This window comes from Acartia tonsa, chromosome 11 (genome assembly GCF_053477335.1).
Source record: "Acartia tonsa isolate MP-2025a chromosome 11, ASM5347733v1, whole genome shotgun sequence".
NCBI classification, from domain to species: Eukaryota; Metazoa; Arthropoda; class Copepoda; order Calanoida; family Acartiidae; genus Acartia; species Acartia tonsa.
In genome coordinates this window covers 25,006,747-25,026,814 of record NC_137270.1, presented here as the reverse complement: position 1 = coordinate 25,026,814, position 20,068 = coordinate 25,006,747, and the positions used below count along the sequence as shown (strand labels likewise).

The 20,068-nt window shown below is 34.1% G+C and overlaps 1 protein-coding gene across 1 annotated transcript; it reads left to right on the top strand.

Annotated features, from left to right (window-relative positions):
* The first annotated feature begins 375 nt into the window (after positions 1 to 375).
* On the top strand, positions 376 to 19,961 carry LOC145331679 (copine-3-like). Its single transcript, XM_080176467.1, has 17 exons — positions 376 to 592; positions 784 to 881; positions 960 to 1,027; positions 1,410 to 1,513; positions 1,656 to 1,772; positions 2,086 to 2,205; positions 2,674 to 2,754; positions 2,943 to 3,046; positions 8,669 to 8,773; positions 9,067 to 9,151; positions 9,626 to 9,784; positions 11,220 to 11,285; positions 15,834 to 15,905; positions 16,562 to 16,685; positions 18,622 to 18,682; positions 19,272 to 19,341; positions 19,884 to 19,961. The coding sequence occupies exons 1-17, from the start codon at positions 425 to 427 to the stop codon at positions 19,935 to 19,937; spliced, it is 1,656 nt and encodes a 551-aa protein (XP_080032593.1). The 5' UTR covers positions 376 to 424; the 3' UTR covers positions 19,938 to 19,961.
* Positions 19,962 to 20,068: the final 107 nt, after the last annotated feature.

Here is a 20,068-nt window from a genome sequence, read left to right as displayed (position 1 = left end):
ATGCAGAGACTTATGTGTAGTTTTCATTCCGCGGAGAATTTATCGGTCCAGTAGTTATTAAAATTTTAAGATACAGCTTAAGAAATCTCTTTACTTGCATTAGAATTAATGGCCAAGTATCCCTTGTACTCTGTATTTGAAGGAAACGACGGGCAAATGTATTAAAAAGAAACTTTTGCTTATTCCTTGAAAGTTCAGGTCCGTTTTCTGTTTTACAACTTTTGTTTGTCTTAAATTTTAATGTATAATTTATTTTTCACAAAATTCGTTCTTTCTGTCTTCTTAAAGTAGCCTGTTTAGTGTTGGTTACAAGGGCGGATGGGAATGCCTAGGAGCAAAGTTCCAACAGAATTTTGATCATCAAATATATTTTTATTATAGAATTATATTTTCAGATACCTGTATATTTATTTATTTATTAAAAATGAGTTTTGCTGGCGGATTTTCTTTCCACGGACGGCCAGCTGGCAATCAGTGGCGGCCAGGGGCTGATGCACCGAAAATGTCTGTTGAATTGACCCTGCAAGCTCAGGGTTTGGATGACAAGGACGTCTTGTCAAAGTCTGATCCTTTATGTATTCTCTACGTTCAGGTATTTTAAATATATTTACGTGATTGATTGGTATATGTATTCAGATTCAAAATAAAAAATAAAAATCTTTTATTCATGTAAAAATATATAAAGATTGTTTTATAAGTCGATGTTGTTTAATGTTTAATGTTGGTTATCTTGCTTCTTTTAAATAAAATTTTTTTATTTAGATAATGTTATCGATTATTTAGGATGCAAAAACGAAACAGTATGCAGAGTTTGGACGAACAGAAACAATTATGAACACACTCAATCCAAAATGGGCTAAAACATTTCAACTAGAATACAGGTAGTGTTTCCTACAGATTGTATTTTCAAAATAATAGTTTGTTCCATCCATTTCAAGTCTAAAATATTTTTTCTTTAGATTTGAAGAGAGGCAACTTTTGAAGTTTGTTATCATTGATCGTGACTGTACATCAAATGTTGTTCAAGGTAAAGCATTCACACCTTACAACTAGATTAAAAGGGTAGTTTCACGAAAGGCATTTGAACTTAATTTAGTGAATCGCATATTTTTTCCTGGTTAAATGGTTAAACTACATTTATATGGCATATATTTGAAAGAATTTTAATTTTCTTCCACGTAGTTTTCAAGTCTTGATATTTTAAAAACTACGTGGTAGAAAATTGAAATTCTTTCAAATATATGCCATATAAATATAGTTAAAAAAATATGCGGTTCACTAAATTAAGTTCAAATGCATTTCGTGAAACTACCCCTTTAAACAACCATAGAAATTTTTTTAAATGAAATACTTTGTATTAGTGTCTCTTACATATGATAATTTTAGATAGATAACATTTTTGTATTTAGATCATGATAGTCTTGGATTTTGTGAAGTGTCTCTTGGCGAAATTGTAGCTGGTCAGTCTAGAGGATTTTCAAAACAGCTTTTTAATAAGAAAGGCTTCCTGAAAGTAAGTATTGATTTTTTGCGATTTGACGACTTATTAGCTTTGGCATTTAATATGGGATAATCGTAACAAAATCGATGAACATTCAAATTAATAGCCACGAATGAATATAAACTTTATTAACATATTATTCATTTAACTTTAGATTTTTTCTGTTGAAGTGAAGGGTGCAAACACACTTTACTCCGTGACTTTCTCGGCCAAGGGTCTTGACAACAAAGATTTCTTTGGTAAAAGTGATCCTTTCTTGGAAATAAATCAGGTTGGTACAAAACAAAATAATGAGTTTTTGTTGAACAAAAGTATGTGTTTATTGGGTAGCGTAATGTTTAAATAAAAAAATCAATAAACAAAGAGAATATTGTTGAGATATTTGATTTTAAGGGCTAAATAAGATCTTAACGCTAGAACAACACTTTAATGGATAATTTAACAATGAAATACATTATTGCTGACCCCATAGTTTAAGATTTATTGATTTTTAATTGGAAGTGAAGACTTATTGATTTTTTAGGAACATAATCATTCTTTAGGACAATATTATAATCATAAAGTACACAAATCTGTGTTTTTAGGTGTTAAATGGTAATGTGATGGGACCCTTAGTGCATAGAACAGAGCATATAAATAATGATCTCAATCCTAAGTGGAAGCCATTCGCTTTCAACTCAACAAAATTAAACAACGATGAAAAGGTACCTATGAACTTATAATACATATTACAGATATGTTTAACGCAGGTTATTTAATAGTTTTAGGTACCTTTTTAACAGAAGTAAAAAGATACTTATTCCCAATTGTATATTCACTTTCCATATTTCATGCATTATAAATTTTATTTGAAAGGAAGAAAGTGACTAGCTTGAGACTAAGCCAGGATTTAAACAGTAATATTTTGGAATGGAAAATAGACAACCTAACTACCTCATACTTATATTTTAGTCATTATTATATCCGTTTTTTAATTGCGGTTTCACTAAAAGTGCATAGTCAAGTACAGAACCCTTCCTCTCCCCCCCTTTTTTATTCTAATATACTTTCGTTAGCTTAGATCACATTGGGTACATGTTTGCCCCGAACGAATGGGTTAGACTTAGGCATAAAGGGTATAGCTACCCCCCTTATCACTTTTGTAAAAGGAGTTAAAATTCTAATCAATTTAGGCACTGCTTGTATTTTCTGTGTTTGATCATGATGATAATGGTAAACATGATTTGATTGGCACAGCTCATATGTCGATGGAGGTAATCATTAAAAACCTTTTCTGTCCTTTAAATACCTACTACACAGTAGTTATTTCTTATGTAAAAAGTAGAGTGGTTTTTTGGTTTGCCTGATTAGATATTGCTAACGGCTGAACAGATTGAGTTGGTTGCAACTCAGTTTGGCTTGTATTTATATCTGATTGTATTTAATATAAAATTATTTTTAGGAAATGTTGTCAGCTGAGCAAAGAAGTTTTCCATTGATCAACGAGAAGAAGAAAGCTAAGAAGGGAAGCAAATATAAGGACTCTGGTGTTCTAATTCTTAACAGGATTGTTTTAATGTCTTTGATACAGAAATGTTTGTTTGTCACATTTTTTTTTCAAAGTGGCAATAACTAAGAGGATATAAAGGGATAGTTCCACTGATGATACCAATAGAGTTTGGCTCTTACATATAGTGTTAATCATTTTAAAGATTGTATTAAAAGTTGATTTTACCACTATAAAACCTATAGTTATAAATTGGTAGTCACGGGATTCCTCCCCACGGGATTCCTCCCACTGGATTCCTCCCAACGGGATCCCTCCCACGGTATTCCTCCCACACGGGACTCCTCCCACACGGGATTCCTCCCAACCGGGATCCCTCCCACGGGATTCCTCCCAAACGGGATACCTCCCACGGTATTCCTCCCACACGGGATCCCTCCCACGGGATTCCTCCCAAACGGGATACCTCCCACAGTATTCCTCCCACACGGGATCCCTCCCACGGAATTCCTCCCACACGGGATCCCTCCCACGGATTTCCTCCCAAACGGGATACCTCCCACGGTATTCCTCCCACATGGGATCCCTCCCACGGGATTCCTCCCAAACGGGATACCTCCCACGGTATTCCTCCCACACGGGATCCCTCCCACGGAATTCCTCCCACACGGGATACCTCCCACGGTATTCCTCCCACACGGGATCCCTCCCACGGTATTCCTCCCACACGGGATCCCTCCCACGGGATTCCTCCCAAACGGGATACCTCCCACGGTATTCCTCCCACACGGGATCCCTCCCACGGAATTCCTCCCACACGGGATACCTCCCACAGTATTCCTCCCACACGGGATACCTCCCACGGGATTCCTCCCACACAGGATACCTCCCACGGAATTTTTTCCAATTTTCAATTTTTCAGGGTAGGGTGTCCTTCCACACCCCCGTACAAAAAAATTTGAAAATTTTTTTTTTTTCATTTTAAAATTTTCGAGGAGGGGGGGTGACCTTCCACACCCCCCCAAAATTTTTTTTCCAAATTTTTTTTTTTCATTTTAAGATTTTTGGGGGTGGGATAACCTTCCACACCCCCCTAAAAATATTTTTTTTTCAACTTTTTTTTTTCATTTTAAAATTTTCGGGGGGGGGGGGGGTGACATCCACACCCCCCCAAAAAAAAATTTTTCAAATTTTTCAAATTTTTTTTTTCATTTTAAGATTTTTGGGGATGGGATAAACTTCAACACCCCCCTAAAAAAAATTTTTTTCAAATTTTTTTTTTTTCCATTTTCAATTTTGTTGAGGGTGGGGTGACCTCCAACACCCCCAATATTAACCTTCCACACAGGATTCCTCCCAAACAGGATACCTCCCACGGTATTCCTCCCACATAGGTTCCCTCCCATGTTATTCCTCCCACACGGGACTCCTTCTATAAATGTTTAAATTTTTTCCCATTTTCTATTTTTCAGGGTGGGGTGACCTTCCACAGCTCCTTAAAAATTTTTTTTCAATTTTTTTTTTTTTCATTTTAAGATTTTAGGGGGTGAGATGACCTTCCACACCCCCCTAAAAAAAAATTTTCAATTTTTTTTTTTTCCCTTTCCAATTTTGTTGAGGGTGGGGTAGCCTCCCACACCCCCAAACAAAATTTTATTTAAATTTTTTTTTCTTTTCATTTTTAAACTTTCGGGGTTGGGGTGACCTTCCACACCCCCCCTACAAATTTCTTTTTCTGTTATTTTCAAATTTTTGGGGTTGAAGTGACCTCCCACACTTCCATAAAAAAATTTGTTCAATTTTTTATTTTTTTTATTTTCGGGGTAAGGTGACCTTCCACACCCCCCTAAAAATTATTTTTTCAAATTTTTTTTTCTTTTCTGGATTTAAAATTTTTTGGGGTGGGGTGACCTCCAACACCCCCTTAACTTTTTTTTTTAAATAATAAAAAAAAATTCTAAATGGCAAAAAATAAAAAAATTGAAAAATTTTTCAGGGGAATGTGGGAGGTTACCGCATCCCCCTGAAAAGTTTAAAATTTAAAATGGAGGGAAAAAAAATTTTTAGGGGGGTGTGGAAGGTCATACACTCACACACTGGAGATCCAGTGAAAAATGATGTGTTGAGAGTGCAGTCCCTCATGAGGACAAAGGCCTCTTCAACTCTTGACACAACAAGATCTGTTCTTGCAGATTGCCTTGCAGGTCTAAGTCAAGATACACTGCAAAGGCTACTTAAGCGCCCATCTTTAGATGACAACATCAGGGCTAAGAGAAGAGTGGGCAATCCTGTAGAGCCAAATCCTCAGAATTTAAGCTTTGAAATTCTTGAGAAATACAGGAATGTTATTCTTCATGACACAGGTATTGCAGATCCTAACCGCATTTTAATGTTAGGCTCCAGGGAGCTTTTACATGTACTGGATGATGAGAATGTGTGGTTGGGTGATGGCACCTTTGCTGTTGTGCCATCAGTTTTCTACCAGCTTTACACAATTCATGCTAAGGTAGGCAACAACTATTTTCTTTTGCCCAACAAAGAACAAAATACATACATCAGGATGCTAGATGCCCTAAAGGAACTTCTGCCTGATTCTGTTCCACAAATTATGTTGCTTGACTTTGAAAATGCTGCTCAAAATGCATTCAGACTGGCATACCCAAATGCTTCAGTAAAAGGATGCCTTTTCCACCTTCGTCAGTCTGTAATAAGAAAAGTTGGAGAACTAGGTCTAAAGAGCCAATTTGAAAGCAACCCAGAGTTCAACATGGCAGTCAAATCCTTAATGGCATTATCATTTGTTCCATTAGATGATGTGTTACCAAGATTTCATGAACTAGCTGATTCATTTCCAGATATAGAGAGAGTCAATGAGCTGATTGCCTACTTTGAGGTATCTTACATTCAGGGTAGAGATAGAGGTGCAGGCATACCAAGAAATCCTTCTAGGTATCCCCCTCAAGTTTGGAACCATTTTACAGATCCAGCTGATAATGTTCCCAGAACCACTAATGCTGTAGAAGGATACCACAATGGATTAAATTCACTCTTTCTCTCTAAACATCCCAGTGTGTGGAAACTCTTAGATGGGCTTATAAAGGACATTGCACTCCAACATAAGGTTTATGCTGACAATCAGGCTGTCAACAATCCAGCAGTTAGAAAGAAATACTTATTGTTGGCCCAAAGACTTGCTGCCAAAGTTAATACTTATGCAGCAAGCCCAAATAAGTTGATCTATCTCAGAGCAGTAGCTAACATTTTTAGCTCTGTCTGATCCTATGTGGAAACAATTTTTTATAAAAAAAAAATTAATTTAAAAAAAAATAAAAAAAATAAAAAGATTTTAAAAAAAAAGAAAAGCAAAAAAAAAATTTCTCAAAATAAAAACATCAAAAATGGCTTGCTATTATACTTGACCTCCTCGTGGTGCAAGCTGGATAAGACAGACGAAGTATAAAATCAAATGTAACTTTTTCAGACATATAGTCAAAATCAAATACCTATATTTTTAAAATCTTTAGAGGACAATTTATAAATAAAATTAGGAAATAATTTGGAAAAAGAATTTTAAAAATAAAATCTTGGTTTTCTTTTAAATAAATAACTGAAAAAAAGGGAAAATGTTTTTTTGTAAAATGAACCCATGTGGGAGGAATACAGTAAGAGGAATCCCGTGTGGGAGGAATCCCGCGGGAGGGATCCTGTGTGGGAGGAATCCTGTGTGGGAGGAATACCATGGGAGGCATGTGACCTTCCACCCCCCCCTAAAAAAAATTTTTTTTCAAATTTTTTTTCTTCCTCCATTTTAAAATTTAAACTTCATGTGGATGGGGTAACCTCCCACAACCCCCTGAAAAATTTTTCAAATTTTTTTTTTTGCCATTTAAAATTTTTTTATTTGAAAAAAAAATTTTAGGGGGTTGTTGGAGGTCACCCCACCCCAAAAAATTTTAAATCCAGAAAAGAAAAAAAATTAAAAAATTTTTTTTAGGGGGGGTGGAAGGTCACCTTAACCCCGAAAAATTGAAAATGGAAAAAGAAAAAAAAATTTTAGGGGGGTGTGGAAGTTCATCCCACCCCGAAAATGAGAAGAAAAAAAATTTGAAACAATTTTTTATGGAAGTGTGGGAGGTCACTTAAACCCCAAAATTTGAAAATGAAAGAAAAAAAAATTTATGGAGGTGTGGGAGGTCACCCCAACCCCAAAAATTTAAAAATGAAAGAAAAAAAATTTTTTAGGGGGGTGTGGAAGGTCACCCCACCCCCAAAAATTTAAAAATAATCAAAATAATTGAATAAAAATTTTTTGGGGGGTGTTGGAGGTCACCCCACCCTCAACAAAATTGAAAATGGAAAAAAAAAATTTGAAGAAAAAAATTTTTTAGGGGGTGTGGAAGGTTATCCACCCCTCCAAAAATCTTTAAATGAAAAAAAAAATGTGAAAAAATTTTTTTGGGGGGGATGTGGAAGGTCACCCCACCCCCAAAAATTTAAAAATAATCAAAATAATTGAATAAAAATTTTTTGGGGGGTGTTGGAGGTCACCCCACCCTCAACAAAATTGAAAATGGAAAAAAAAAATTTGAAGAAAAAAATTTTTTTAGGGGGTGTGGAAGGTTATCCACCCCCCCAAAATCTTAAAATGAAAAAAAAAATTTGAGAAAAAATTTTTGGGGGGGTGTGGAAGGTCACCCCCCCCCCCCGAAATTTTAAAATGAAAAAAAAAATTTAAAAAATTTTTTTTTTAGGGGGGTGTGGAAGGTTATCCCACCCTCCAAAAATCTTTAAATGAAAAAAAAAATGTGAAAAAATTTTTTTTACGGGGGTGTGGAAGGACACCCCACCCTGAAAAATTGAAAATTGGAAAAAATTGAAACATTTTTAGGAGGAGTCCCGTGTGGGAGGAATACCATGGGAGGGAACCCGTGTGGGAGAAATACCGTGGGAGGTATCCTGTTTGGGAGGAATCCTGTGGGAGGGATCCCGTGTGGGAGAAATTCCGTGGGAGGTATCCCGTGTGGGAGGAATCCCGTGGGAGGTATCCCGTGTGGGAGGAATACCGTGGGAGGTATCCCGTGGGAGGTATCCTGTGGGAGGTATCCCGTGTGGGAGGAATCCCGTGGGAGGTATCCCGTGTGGGAGGAATCCCGTGTGGGAGGTATCCCGTTTGGGAGGAATCCCGTGGGAGGAATTCAGTGGGAGGAATCCCGTGTGGGAGGAATCCCGATGGAACCTTATAAATTATAATGTTAAAATATTTAAAACTAAGGGCTCTGTATTGCGAAGAGGCAAAGAAAAATAGCTTAAATATCAGCATACAATGGCCTAAAACTATCAAATGTGAAGTATACCTAAAAAGATAAGTGAATCGCTTCAGTAGTCACTAAGAATCTAAGCTTCAGACAAAAGCCCCGAATACTTTATATAATTTAAAATTAGAATAGAAAATAATAATTTCCTAGTATCTTAGATATTTTTTCTATATAAATGGATTTAACATTCTAAATAAAGGTTTACCACAAGATAAATAGATTTTTAATACAATTCTTAACATGTGACAAGTTAGGTGATGTTTGTTGATCCGAAAATCCTTCGAGTACATTCTGTGAACATTACACACAGAAAAAAACTATTTTAATAAACTACAAAATAAAAGTCATTAAAACAAAAATGTTTAGTGTGCACATAGAAAAATTCTTCAGTTTTCTGGATTTCATCCAAGGCGGGTTACAGCTCAACTTTACCATTGCTGTAGATTTTACTGGCTCAAATGGAAATCCAAGGTAATCCGTTGAAAACAGGAATGGCAATCCGAATCCGTTTAGGATTAATCCGCCATTTTTTGGATCATAACTCTGAATCCGAAATCCTTGAAAAGTTAGCCTCTAGGGGATGGTGGCGGAGAGGTCAGGAAAATATAATTAAACCAACTCCAAGACATTTATTAAGCTTCCGTGAAAAGTTCAACCATTCCGGACCCAAATTTTCTGAAATATAATCGGTTAAGTGGATAATGAAATATTAAGTTTTAGACAGACATCGTTCTTCTTTGTATGATAGATTTTTTTTTCCCTAGGGATTCTAAGTCATTGCATTATTATCAGCCTGGTCATGATAATCAGTACACACTAGCACTCAGATCAGTAGGGGAAATTGTTCAGGTAATAAATTTAGTGCATCTAAAATGGCCAAACGGGACCCATATTATAAAGGAAATTCTAGCAGACAAGCACCTTTCTTACACAATTCATTCCTAAAATACCAGCGACGAAATTTTTGCCCATTTAATTTCCCGCAAAGGTAACTTTTACATTCATTGACTGTAATAAATGCTTCCATATTATACTAGGGAAGAAATTTTTACACATAATTTTCCCATCTAAGCTCTATTCTATGAAACATTTCACTTTCTTTCGTAAACTATATTAATGAAAATAATTTGTATTATCAAATATTATTGTTTCATTCGCCTATTTGTTTAAATATAATTTTAGAATAAATGACTATTTATGTATTTTTGTTTAATTTGAATGAATTGTTAATCAAAAACCTGATAATTTGGAAGTACCTACATAAACAGTTCAATAAAAAAATACATATCTATTCAAATAATTAGAATTTTATAAACATTTTAGGATTATGATTATGACAAGCACTTTCCATGCCTGGGATTTGGGGCGAGGATACCACCCAACGGAGAAACATCACACGACTTTTTCCTCACCCTGAACCCCAACCAGCCTTTCTGTGATGGTCTGAATGGTATTCTGGCGGCGTATGCACAATGCATCCAGGAATAGATACTTAAATACTCGTGGGAAGATAAACATATTTCCGTCCCCTAAATGCATTCAGTTAATTCAAGTTTTCTTTATTTGATTATATACATTATTACACATATCGCTCAATTTTTTTCTCACTTTTTTTCCAACACGCACATATTTTTAGTAGCGAAGCTACTCTATAATTCACAATGTTCGTCTGTCCGTCCGTCTGTCCGTCCGTCCGTCTGTCCGTAATTAATGAATTGGGGGAAACGTGATTTTCTCGGCTCCTATAAAAGATAGAGAGCTGAAATTTTTTGACAACATTCCCATCATTAAGGAGCACAATTGACTATAAAACATCAATGGCGGTCGGACTGCTTTTTAGCAGGTTTTAGGCTATTTTTTATATTTTCCAAATTTTCCCCATATCTTTAGTGTTTATGGTCCGATTTTCAAAATTTTTTCAGTTAAAGATATCAAAATTAAATTTCCCGTCATTTGAAGAAAACAACAATGACGGTCAGACTGCCTTTTTGCAGGTTTTTGGCTATTTTTATATTTTTCACATTTTTCCCCATATCTTTGGTGTTTATGGTCCGATTTTCGAAATTTTTTCAGTTAAAGATATCAAAATTAAATTTCCTGTCATTTGAAGAAAACAACAATGACTGTCAGACTGCCTTTTTGCAGGTTTTTGGCTATTTTTGTATTTATCACATTTTTACCCACATCTTTGGTGTTTATAGTCCAATTTTCAAAAAATTTTCAGTTAAAGATATTAACATTAAATTTCTGGTGTTTTAAGAAAAGAAACAATGGCGGCCAAACTGCCTTTTAGCAGGTTTTTGGCTATTTTTATATGTTTGACATATTTCCCCATATCTTTGGTATTTTTGGTCCAATTTTAAAACTTTTTTGCATTAACAGTTTCAAATTTTTTCCCCCCATTGTTATGTGCATCTAGTATGTAATTTACTTTAACCGTCTTCATCATACAAAATAAAACAAGGTTTCGTGTTTATTTTCTCCAATAAATCTATTCTTGATTTTAATAAATACACTTTAAATCTACTTCTACGTATTCCCATCCACAATTTTTTGTGCTTCGCTACTTATGGATGTTGTCATCCTTGTTTATTCCCTTCCTTCATTTCTTCTAGAGGTTCATCCCCAATCCCTCTACTACCCCCTTAAAAAATTTCTACACCTCTGTTAAACAGCTATGCATCAGTTAAGGAGAGCGTCTGTTTGCTCTGGACAGGTTGTTTGCTTCAGTTAGGCATTCGAGTATGCTGTTTACCCCTCTCCATCCACACTGCCACAGTGATCAGAGTCCCCACTTGCCTCACCCCTGACAAAACCATGTACACACGCCACTTTTTAGCAAAAAAATCAAATTTGCCTTATTTTCTAACGATCTTTCATTATAAGCATTTCGATTAAGTACCTACTCAACCAATAGAGTGTTCAACTGTTTGGACCAACAAACTTTTCTCCAGTCATAGAGCATGTCGCTAGATTTGCAAGGAATTCAATTATTATTTATTTTATGTCTAAAGAATATTTAAAAGGGATAGTTTCACGAAGTGCATTTAAAAAAAAAATAGTGAACTGTAAGTTTTTCTATTTTGAATAACGTAGTAGTGCATAATATAAAGTTATTGATTAAAATTAAAAGATTTGACCAGGGATTTTCCTTAAAAAAATGAGATTTTCATTTTTATTTTCAACTTCGTTGCATGTTATATATGGCAAAAACTTTTTTGTCATAAATACAACTTTAGATAGCATTTACTAGTTAATAGAACTTCAAACTTTTTATACAACAAAATACACATAACAACAAAGAATGACCAATAAAATATTTAGTATAGTACTTAGAGTAGTGATCTTTTTATATGTCTTAGTAGAATATATTAGGCATTGGATAGATATGATTGCGATAAAGAATTTTAACATTGACCTGACCGAACTTTTTTTATTTGACAATATCTCAAAAAGTTAGTGATTTGCAACATAAATTACATGAGAATGGTCTTTTTATTTATATATATATATATGTTGTATGGTTAGTTGGTATTTCCGCGTGAGATTATGTGTATATTGTAAGTAAACCGGACGGTTTTCTTTATTTTTTTAAAAAGAATCTATAGAAAACTTGTCCTATTATGAACCGGACGTTATTTTTATGTTTTTTAAGTAACTTGTCCCAAGGGGAACCCCTGTTCAATTTTTTTATAACTCTTGTGAAATATGTGGAAAAAGATTCTCTGATATTGGTGTTTTGGCTATACATATTACATATTTGGAAAAAAATAGACCATTCTCATGTAATTTATGTGGCAAATCACTTTAACTTTTTTAGATATTGTCAAATAAAAAAAGTTTGGTCTGGTCAATGTTAAAAATTCTTTAACATATAATCATATCTATCCAATGCCTAATATATTCTACTAAGACATATAAAAGTTCACTATTCTAAGTACCTTAACTCTTTAAATACACTTCGTAGAACTATCCCTTTGTTTTTTATTGGTAGAATATTAAATAAAACTAGAAACATTAAGAGGGAACTCTACGGCTGCTTTGTCAAGCGTATTATTTCAATAGTTAAAGTAAGGCGAACGTTTTTTCTAAAAATCAGGCCAATGAATTATCCCTTCCTGTCACAAGAAATATAGACTTTTGGGGATATTTTAGGTTAAGACCGATTCAGGCCAAATTAAAAATCAAATTAGTGAGGGGAAAAGAGGGAAGGAATGGGATTTAAGACTCTAAATTCACTGGTACCCAAAGTATTGTAACTACGTTATCATTTTTGTTGGCTCAAAACCTTAGAGTATTTATATAATCGTCCATTGACTTATTATCCTTTAAGATCCCTGGCAAATTACCCAGGTATCTACTATCTAAAGGGATAAGACAATGGTCGACTAATTGATGTACATTACCCCGTCCCGGATTTGAAAAATTTTGTTAAAATTTTTGCCCCCAGCCAAAATATGGTTGGTTTATGCATAAAAATGACCCATGCAAAATATTTTTTCAGCAATGCAAAAATTGCGACGGTACAAGCACTGCAAAGTTTTTAAATTCTGCAAAAAACCCTGTTTTTATGGCATATTTGGGGCTTTTGTACCATCCCAATTTTAAAGATTTTTACAAAATTTCAATTCAAGTGTGTTGATATATACCTGAAATTTACCAAAAAAAATGGGGGCAGTCTCAATTATAACATATGAAGGTGTAGCAAGTAATCTTCCAAATACAAAATTGTCAAATTGCATACATATATAATAGGATTGGGCCGGATACTTTTTTGGACGGATACTGGATATCTGGCTGATTTATAATGCCGGATATCCGGCAAATATATGTTATTTGGCCGGATATCCAGTTATTCGACCGGATATCCGGTTATTTTGCCGGATATCCGGTTATTCGGCCAGATATCCGGTTATTCGGCCGATGTTCTTTTATTCGGCTAGATATCCAGTAATTTGCCATATAACGATTATCTGTCATTAAAAATCAACCGGATATCCGGTATCCAGCCAAAAAAGTATCGGCCCAACCCTATTATATATGTATGCAATTGTTTCTTCTTTACAGTAAAGTTACTGATAGATCCAGGGAATGTTTCAGTTATTACCACTTAAATAAAATTATAGGATCAACCCTTCTCTCAGGTGCCCAAGAGTCCTTTAGGAGCAATACCGCTAGAAAGTACTATGGTGAAGCTCTTCTTGTGAAAATTAGATAATTTTTAACATTATCTTTTTATGTGTCATTATTCATTGTTTATCTCTGTTAATTTTTGAAAAAGATGTCTTAGCTTATAAAAGATGTTCGGTGCTTTCCCTCAAAATGTCTTTTGATCACTGACAACCCCTCCCTCCTTATATTAACTTGCAAGGGTCCCTGGTAGCCAATATAAACTATCTTAACCTGACCTTATATAATTAAGAAACAAACTAGAAAGTATCCCTCCTTTTTTCAAGGTCGGGAGATGGGGGGGGGGGGGGGATGTGCTCGACTTGGCACTTGGGAAACTTTCTACCACTAATTTTAATCTACAGAAGGGTTAATTTTGTGTATTATTAATGGGGATGTACATTAATTCATTAGCCATAGTCTTATCCCTTAGATCCTTCAGTAACATGTTATTTCTTGTTATGTAATAAAAATGAGTGTTCCATTTATTATTAGACTTTGGGTACAGGGATCTAGAGGGATAAGACAACGGCTGATAAATTTATTTGTATATCCCATGATGATACACAAACTGACCCTTTTTTGTTGATTACATAGTGGTTAAAACGTTTGATCACTAAACCTAATCAACAAACCAATTAAAATTCAATAAAAGTCTCCAAAGTTGTTGAGCCAAGAAATAAAAAAATGTTATGATAAACCTTTCGGGACTAGTGTATTACTACCTAGTTATTATTAGACTTGTGATACACTCTTGTATAGATCAGGGAGGGAGGGGACATTGAGCTGTTTATTAAATTAATCCCCAAAGTGTTATAACGGTGTTTTCTTATAATTGGGTTAAAACATTGGGGAAATTCAGTAAATTTTAGTTGGTTGATTTATTAAGTTAAGTGTTTAAAAGTTTCAACTTCTAGTCTTAATCTACAGAAGGGATAATTTTTTGTATCATTATTGGGGATGTACATCAATTTATTAGACATTGTCTTATCCCTTTAGATTCTTGAATAACATGTTATTTCTTGTTATGTAATAAAAATATAAGTGTTCCAGTTTTTATTAGACTTTGGGTACAGGGATCTAGAAAGAGAAGACAATGGCTGATAAATGGACGTGTATACCCCATGATTATACACAAACTTACCCTTTCTGTTGATTACAATAGGTGGTTGGAATGTCTTATTAAACCAATTAAAATTTCAAACAATCTAAAAAGTTGTTGAGCAAACAAATGAAAAAGTTTTTAAAACTTCGGGGACTAGTGTAATTAACAGCCCATTGTGCTCTGCCTCCCTAGTTATTATTAGACTTTTGGTACACTCTGGTATAATTCAGAGAGGGAGGGGAAATTGGACTGTTTATTTCACTTGTCCCCAAAGTTTTATAATTGTTTTTCTAATTCATTAGGTTAACAACTTTTGAGAATTTTATTGAATTTTGATTGGATGGTTTATTAAGTTAAGTGTATAAACGTTTCAACCGCTAAGTTTAATCTACAGAAGGGATAGTTTTGTGTATCAAACAAATTTCATACTTATATAATAGAGGTAGGCCGGATACTTTTTTGGCCGGTTGATTTATAATGCAACATATTTGGACTTGGTATCCGGCAAATTACCGGATATCCGGCCGAATAACCAGATATCCGGCTAAATTACCAGGTATTTGCTAGATATCTGGCCAGATGTTGGATATCCGGCATTATAAATCAGCCAGATATCCAGTATCCGTCCAAAAAAGTATCCGGCCCAACCCTATTATATATGTATGCAATTTGACAATTTTGTATTTGGAAGATTACTTGCTACACCTTCATATGTTATAATTGAGACTGCCCCCATTTTTTTTGGTAAATTTCAGGTATATATCAACACACTTGAATTGAAATTTTGTAAAAATCTTTAAAAATGGGATGGTACAAAAGCCCCAAATATGCCATAAAAACAGGGTTTTTTGCAGATTTTAAAAACTTTGCAGTGCTTGTACCGTCGCAATTTTTGCATTACAGAAAAAATATTTTGCATGGGTCATTTTTATGCATAAACCAACCATATTTTGGCTGGGGGCAAAAATTTTAACAAAATTTTTCAAATCCGGGACGGGGTAATGTACATCCCCAATGTTAATACACAAAATTACTGCTTCTATAGATTACAATTAGTGGTTGAAACGTATGGACATTCAATTTAATAAAATAATCAATCAAAATTCATTAGAAGTCCCTAAAGTTGTTAAGCTAACTAATAAATAAAAGTTATTTTAAGACCTTGGGGATTTATGTCATTTAAACAGCCCACTGTCCCCTCTCTCTCTGCAAAATGCCAGTTTTAAATGAACCAAATCTGAATTGAATTTCCCCAGGCGAGGAGTTGCTGACCAGACCAACTATTTTATCCTGTTGATCATCACTGATGGAATTATTACTGATATGGAGGCAAAACTTGCATTACATTTCTTAAACAAGGATGACAACATCCATAAAAGCGAAGCTCCAAATTCCAATGTAAGAACAAACGGACATAAAAACTTTTTAGAGTGTCAAAATCTAATAATCAGAAATTTAATTTTAAAGTTCCAACAGGATTCTGTTTATAAAAAGTTTTAGGACTTGATTATAAAGATCATCCATAAAAGCAAAGCTCCGAATTCCAATGTAAGAACAAACGGACAGAAAAACTTTTTAGAGTGTCAAAATTTAATAAGCAGAAAATTAATTTCAAAGTTCTAACAGGATTCTGTTTATTAAAAGTTTTAGGACTTGATTATAAATAAGATGCTTTCTATAAAATTTTGTACATTGTTATCATAGGAATCACTGTTAAAAAAAACATCAGCTTGTTTCTTATGGAATTTCTGGTAAAGATTATAGAGTTGTCGCGCTTTCTAAATCTTACCTAATATTACAGAAATAAGTATGCCAAGTATGATACTGATAGGATAACTCTAATATTCATAAATTAACGAAAAGTTGCGTACTATTCTGTCATTTTTATATTCTTATGTCATTCTTTCTCTTTCTGTTTTTAATGACCACTGAACATGATTTCTAGACGTAATTGAACATAATGTAATGCATTTCACAATTGCCAGGCTACCAAGCGGACTATAGTAGAGGCGAGTGGACTGCCCATGTCTATTATAATAGTTGGTGTGGGGGAGGAGGACTTCTCTGCTATGGAGGCTCTGGACGGGGATGACAGGGAGCAGACAAGGAAAATTAATTTTTATTCATATTTGTGCTTGTCCAATCCAAGGAATATAACACTTTGTGCCACATACTTTTCTGCCTGTCCAAAAATTTAAATTATCAAAAATATTTTTTTTTGCTGCTGAAAAAGCTGGAGGATATTTAATTTTTCCTTAGGTGTTATATTTCTTCCTGGCTTGTCCTTCTATTTAGCTTTATTGGCCACATTCATTAGAGCTGGATCTTTAAATCATTTTATTGGTGAGCCAGATCTGGGTGAGCCAACTTTCCACCAATGAGAGCACATCATCTTATGAAATGCCGCGCTGTGATTGGCTGAAATTCGGCTTACCTCGATCTGGCTCACCACTAAAATGATTTAAAGATCCAGCTTAGGATTAAAAAGAGCTTTTCCTATATATTCTTACTTAAATAACCTTTATGAAACACATTTTGGAAGCCGTGCGGCACACGCAGGTTTTTTTTAGAAGTGTTTTTTATAAATTTGCTTTATTTTTACACTTACATTAGTATTCGATGCTGAACTTCTGAACCGAAATGTTTCTGCTTCACATTATAGCTTCTTAAAGGTCCTGGGAAGGTTTTTTAACTTACTATTTTTTGGAGGTCGGTTCACAATCCTATCAAGAGAAATCGCTCCCGTTTGAAAATGACCTCCTCAAAGGCCTCTTAGGCGTAGCTGCTATTTATACGATTTCTACAGTGTTTTTTTTTTTATGAGAACTTTATTTTCTTCATTTTTTAAAGCAATTAATAGAACATTAAAAAAAAATTTCAGTTTTTAATTAAAAAGTACAGTAAAATCAAAAATTCAAAACTTAGGTGACAACATCAAAATGGTTTTAGCGCATTTTTCTTATGCTTAAATCTTCTACCCTTTGCAAGAAAAAAATTGAATTTTCAGTAGTCAACTTTGGGGGGCCAGTACTCCCTCCCTGATTGAGATATGACCTGCAAACTTTGATATATTCTAGTACATGTCCCCAATAGTATATGTATCAATTTTTAGCTCTAGATCTCAACTTTGAAGCGTTTTGCAGCCATTCCTGCAAAAGGTAGAAGATTTGAACATAAGATAAATGCGCTAAAACCATTTTTAGATGTTGACACCTAAGATTTGAATTTTACATTTTACTGTACTTTTTAAACAAAAACTGTTATATTTTTTTAATGTTCTATCAATTGCATTAAAAAACGAAGAAAATAAGCCATTAATCAATTAATTCTGATAACTATAAGTGGGGTAAAATTGCTTTCAAAAAAGTTCTCATAAAAAAACACACTGTATAAGTACTTATTCTGTAAAGTATTTAGATTTGTGCCGTTCTTATTTACTAACACTAGGTAACATTAAAAGTTGTTAAGTTTTTTTAGGTCGGTATTTAAAATGGTTAAATTTTCATGTTTATACTTGTCAAAATTTAGCTTTCCAAGATTTTTCTATAAATAAAGCTTCATGTTTTACAGATAGTGTCATAGATCGTGTCTCCAATTGTCTTTGTCTAATTATAGTAGAAAGTGTATAATAGTAAAAAGAGTGGGGTAGGAGGGATAAAATAAATAAGATATAGTGTTCTTTAAATATTTTTCCATTTTCCCCCTTCTTGGTGAGAAAAAACTAGGGGGGGAAGAAAAATAAAAAATTTTGTAGCAGGGGGAAAAAAATAAATCTAGTGCAGAATATACACCCCTGAATATATATGAATTATAATTTGTGAAAACTGCATAATGCCCCAAGCCATTTAATTAAATACGATATTGAGTCATTGACTAATTTCTGTCAATTGTAAGTGGGCCAAATTAAGCAATACTTTTTGTTCCTTCTAATAAAAACACACTTTATTAGTCTTTCATTGGCTAATCCCTGTAAAGAGCAAATAATAAAGCACAATTATAAAATTGGGAAGAGTAAAAAAAAGTTAATTATGTTTCATGTGCAGGAGACTGTCCAGTGGAGTTAAAACGGCAGAAAGAGATATTGTTCAGTTTGTTGAGTTGAGAAAGTAAGTACAGGCCAATTTTTTAGGGGTATTAGTCATGGATCTAAAGGGATAAGACAATGGCCGATAAATTGATGTTTATCCACAAAATTACTCATTCTATAGATTACAATTAGTGGTTGAAACGTTTGGACACTCAACTTATTTTAACAACCATTCAAAATTCAATTAAAGTCCCCAGAATTGTTAAGCAAACGAATAAAAACGTTACTTCAAAACTTTGGGGACTAGTGTAATAAACAGCTCCTTGTCCCCTTCATTCCTGGTTATTAGTGCTTTCACACAAAGAGTCTATTGAGCAGAGCTTTGATATCCCCTTTTCTATCCCTATCCTATTTTAAAATAAATTAAAGATAAGTCACGTGGGTTGGGGCTGTTTCCTATGCTTACCTCTGCAAGTGGAGCTAACTGAACGGGGCCTATGTGTGCGGTGCTCTAACCCTGAGGGTCTTCCCATTACCCAATAAAGCATAGATATCTTTTTCTGACATAAAGAAAAAATAAGGGGAAATTGGGTTAGTGCTCAGCGCAAGAGGGAATAGTGGTTTGGTTTTATGTAGAGATTTAATTTCCTAAATCATGATTTGTTTAGGTTTGCAGCTAACGGAACATGGAACAAAGAAGCCTTGTCTCAATGTGTTCTGGCTGAACTACCAAGCCAGGTACTTGTATTCTAACCGGTTTTAGAGTACCTGCGATATGGGATCTTAAGGGTTAGGACAATAGTCGATAGACATGAACTTTTTAATATAACCAGTTTAAATTGTTTGTACAAGCTAATCAAGATTTGATGAACGTCTTTAAAGTTTTAAGTCCTCAAATGAGCGACCGTGTTTATAAAACTTATTAGAATAGTTTAATTTAAAGTTTAATTTCCAAGTGTGGGTCGATTTTAGAATTGCAATGTGGAACTAACAACTACAGTTAGAAACCCAAAATCGAAAAAATATTTGCTTTGAAATAAAAAAATTGCCCTCTACTAGGGACCGCTCATTTTTTTAGGTGCGTGGACGCAGCCTCCGTGTCTTTAATTTTATTTAGTATTGGGTTTCTATATAATATTTGAACTATAAGTGCATACATCATTAAAAATCGACCCACTCTAATGTCAATTTTTCTCTGAGTTACCATCCATTATTTTCTAGTCCCCACAATACGATACTTATTTTAAAAATAACTTCTTTAATATCTATTTGATTTTAAGGTTACTACCTACATGAAAAAGATGGGATACAAACCTAATATCAATTCATATTAATAATAAATCCTTCAAAAAAGAAAATGAAAACTGGAGAAGCCTGTTCGAATTATCTGTATGAATAGATATTTCTTTACCTTTTTACAATTTAAATTGTATGGTTATTTGTGTGTGAAATTGACTTATTATTT